This window comes from Nicotiana tabacum, chromosome 20 (genome assembly GCF_000715075.1).
Source record: "Nicotiana tabacum cultivar K326 chromosome 20, ASM71507v2, whole genome shotgun sequence".
NCBI classification, from domain to species: Eukaryota; Viridiplantae; Streptophyta; class Magnoliopsida; order Solanales; family Solanaceae; genus Nicotiana; species Nicotiana tabacum.
Genome location: NC_134099.1, coordinates 115223061 through 115226167, shown reverse-complemented (window position 1 = coordinate 115226167; position 3107 = coordinate 115223061). Strand labels below are relative to the sequence as shown.

General features: G+C 38.1%; 1 protein-coding gene across 1 annotated transcript; it reads left to right on the top strand.

The window, feature by feature from the left end:
• Positions 1-463: 463 nt before the first annotated feature.
• LOC142174500 (uncharacterized) lies at positions 464-1951 on the top strand. Its single transcript, XM_075240306.1, has 3 exons — positions 464-598; positions 1017-1375; positions 1441-1951. The coding sequence occupies exons 1-3, from the start codon at positions 464-466 to the stop codon at positions 1949-1951; spliced, it is 1005 nt and encodes a 334-aa protein (XP_075096407.1).
• Positions 1952-3107: the final 1156 nt, after the last annotated feature.

Genomic DNA, 3107 nt, shown 5'->3' with positions numbered 1-3107 from the left:
CTGATGAGAACAAAGAAGGAAGGGGTGATGCAGATAATACTAATAATGAGACAGGAATCCCTATTGCTGAAACAGGGGACCCTAGTACTGTTCTAGTTAATCGTAAATACGTTAATGTGAACATGGGAGATCCGGGTGGAACTGGGAAGTCTACTGTAATACGTGAAGTGACCAACATGAATACAAGAGAGAGTTCCAGATCTGGAAATAAGCAGAAGGTCAAGGACCAAGTCAATGTGGAGATGATCAACTTTGCCCCATTGGATAACAGTCAAATTAGGCAGCAACAGGCTGGGGAAAAAGCTATATTCTCTACTGTGCAGTATAGAGAACTTGACACAGATGTCATACAAGATAAAGGAGCAGGTGAACACATAGAAGAGCAGGCAAGGACTTTGATGAAGAGTCCACTGCTCAAAACTTCAGAAACATAGCAAGACAAGGTGACTTATCTCCTAGGCACATGGACAAAGCAAAATCTGCAACAAAAGGGAGGAAGAAGACTATGAAGGATCCAGTAAAGGAATCATCTATTGTTTCTGTAACTGGAGAACAAACAAGGAGGACATTCACAAAATCAAATAACCTGCAATGGATGGTCTAATATGGAATATAAGGTTTGTGAAAACCATGCAGGCGTTTGAGAGGCTCATTACAATGCATAAACAACATCACTTTGAGTTCATTTTGTACTCATGGAACCTAAACAACAAGCTATGAAGTGGAGAGGTATAGAAGAAGAATTGGATTGGCTCAGGCGATTGCAAATGTCTCCAATAAAATATGGGTGTTCATTGATGAGGCATTTGAAGTTGATATTCTATATGACATGGTGCAACAGCTAACATTAAAATTATTTCACACTAAATCTCGTGTGGAATTTATATTGACACTGGTATATACAAAATGTGACTCTATAGAGAGGATTGAGTTGTGGGATTCATTGTATAATTTGGCAAGAGATATGTCAGTTCCATGGCTTGTTTTGGGGGGGACTGGACTTCAATGTAATATAGGATGAAGAGGAGAAATTTGGGGGACTACCAGTTTCATTGAATGAGATTGATGACTTTAGGCATTGCATAAACACCTACAACCTCTCAGATTTGGGCTTCAAAGGGAGTATATTCATATGGTGGAATGGGAGAGCAGATGAAGAATGTATTTTTAAGAGACTTGATCGTTGCTTGGATAATACGGAATTTCAGCAAATATTTCCTGGATTGGAGGTTACTCATCTTTCAAAAATAGGATCAGACCACTGCCCATTGCTTTTAAAATGTGATATTAAAGCAGCACCAGTAAGGAAAACCTTCATATTTCTAAACTTTTGGATCAAGCATGAGTCCGTTAAAGAAGTGGTGAAAGAAAATTGGCATGCTGATTTTTATGTCAATCTATTTATACTTTTCAATTATAAATTGAAGTAACTGAATAAAGCATTATTGGTGTGGAGCAAGCAACATATGGGGATATATTCCAAAAGATAGCAAGCTTAGAGGAGGTTGTTTTGGTTCATGAAGCTCAATTTGAGGTTGTCCCTTCTCAAGACAATAGAGAGAGGTTACAAAAGGTGCAGGCAGACATGATTAAATATGTTGCTATAGAAGAGGAGTTTTGGAAGCAAAAATCTGGAATGCAATGGTTCAAGGATGGAGATAGGAACACAAAATTCTTTCATGTACATGTCAATGGTCGAAGGAAAAGGCTTCAACTTAAAAGAATTCAAGACAGTACTGGTATATGGCTAGAACAAGAGGAGGAAATTGCAAAAGAGGCAGTGAAATCTTTCAAGGATCAATTTACTAAAAATACTATTCCTTTAGATTTTCGTATACTTGATCATATTCCTACATTGATAGATGGGGAGCAAAATGCAGAACTGTTGAAGCAGCCAAATAAAGAGGAGGTCAAGCAAGCAGTATTTGGTTTAAATGGTGAGAGTGCATGAGGTCCTGATGGATTTACGGGCAGTTTCTATCATGCTTGTTGGGATATCATTGGAGATGACATCATTGGTATGGTCAGAGCTTTCTTTAATGGACAAGAATTGCCCAAATATGTTACTCACACTAATCTTGTCCTACTGCCTAAGAAGAATGAGGTGACAACTTTTTCAGATTTGAGGCCCATAATCCTTAGTAACTTCACCAACAAAATCATCTCAAAAGTGATTCATGAGAGGTTAGTAGGTTTTCTGCTCAATATCATATCGGAGGAACAAGCTAGATTTGTTAAGGGGAGGAGCATAGTTGAAAATGTCTTGTTAACTCAAGAAATTATAACTGACATAAGATTGAGAACAAAGGCAGGCCCTAATGTAGTTATTGAACTAGACATGACCAAGGTATATGACAGGCTTTCATGGTTGTTTTTGACTAAGGTGCTAAGGAAGATGGGGTTTGGAGAGAGATTCATAGGGTTGGTGTTTGGGATTGTGTCAAACAACTGGTATTCAGTGGTAGTAAATGGACAACCCTGTGGTTTCTTCAAATCATCCCGAGGGGTGAAGCAAGGAGATCCCTTATCTCCTACACTTTTCATCTTGGCTGCTGAAGCTTTATCTAGAGGTTTGAGTGCTCTACATTTGAATCTTTATTTTCCTGTATGGAATGCCTAAGTGGAGTCCTAAAATCAACCATTTGGTATATGCAGATGATACTATTATTTTCTCTTCATCAGATGCTACCTCCCTTAAATTAGTAATGGAAGTTTTGACTGCATATGAGGAAGCTTCTGGTCAGTTGGTGAACAAAAGCAAATCTGCCCTTTATATGCATCATTCGGCTGATGTGGAGGTTGTCACAAAGGTTGAAAGAATCACTAGAATTGGAAGAAAAGAGTTTCATTTCACTTATCTTGGGTTTCCTATTTTCTATGCTAGGAGGAAGATGGATTATTATCAAGATTTGATCACTAAGGTTATGGATAAATTGCAAGCATGGAAAGGGAAATTGTTATCAATTGGTGGCAGGTCAATCTTGATTTCTCATGTTCTCCAAAGTATGTCAATTCACTTGCTTCTGCAGTGAATCCTCCACATTATGTCATTAAGAAGATTCACAAAATATTTACACAATTCTTTTGGAGTAGTACCATAGGAGGCA

Bases quoted from the DNA above. Each gene is read 5' to 3' on its own strand.
- LOC142174500 (XM_075240306.1), top strand. From the start codon at position 464: ATGGACAAAGCAAAATCTGCAACAAAAGGGAGGAAGAAGACTATGAAG. The intron at 599-1,016 runs GTCTAATATGGA...AATGTAATATAG, and splicing joins CAAATAACCTGCAATGGATG to GATGAAGAGGAGAAATTTGG. The intron at 1,376-1,440 runs GCATGCTGATTT...AACTGAATAAAG, and splicing joins GAAGTGGTGAAAGAAAATTG to CATTATTGGTGTGGAGCAAG.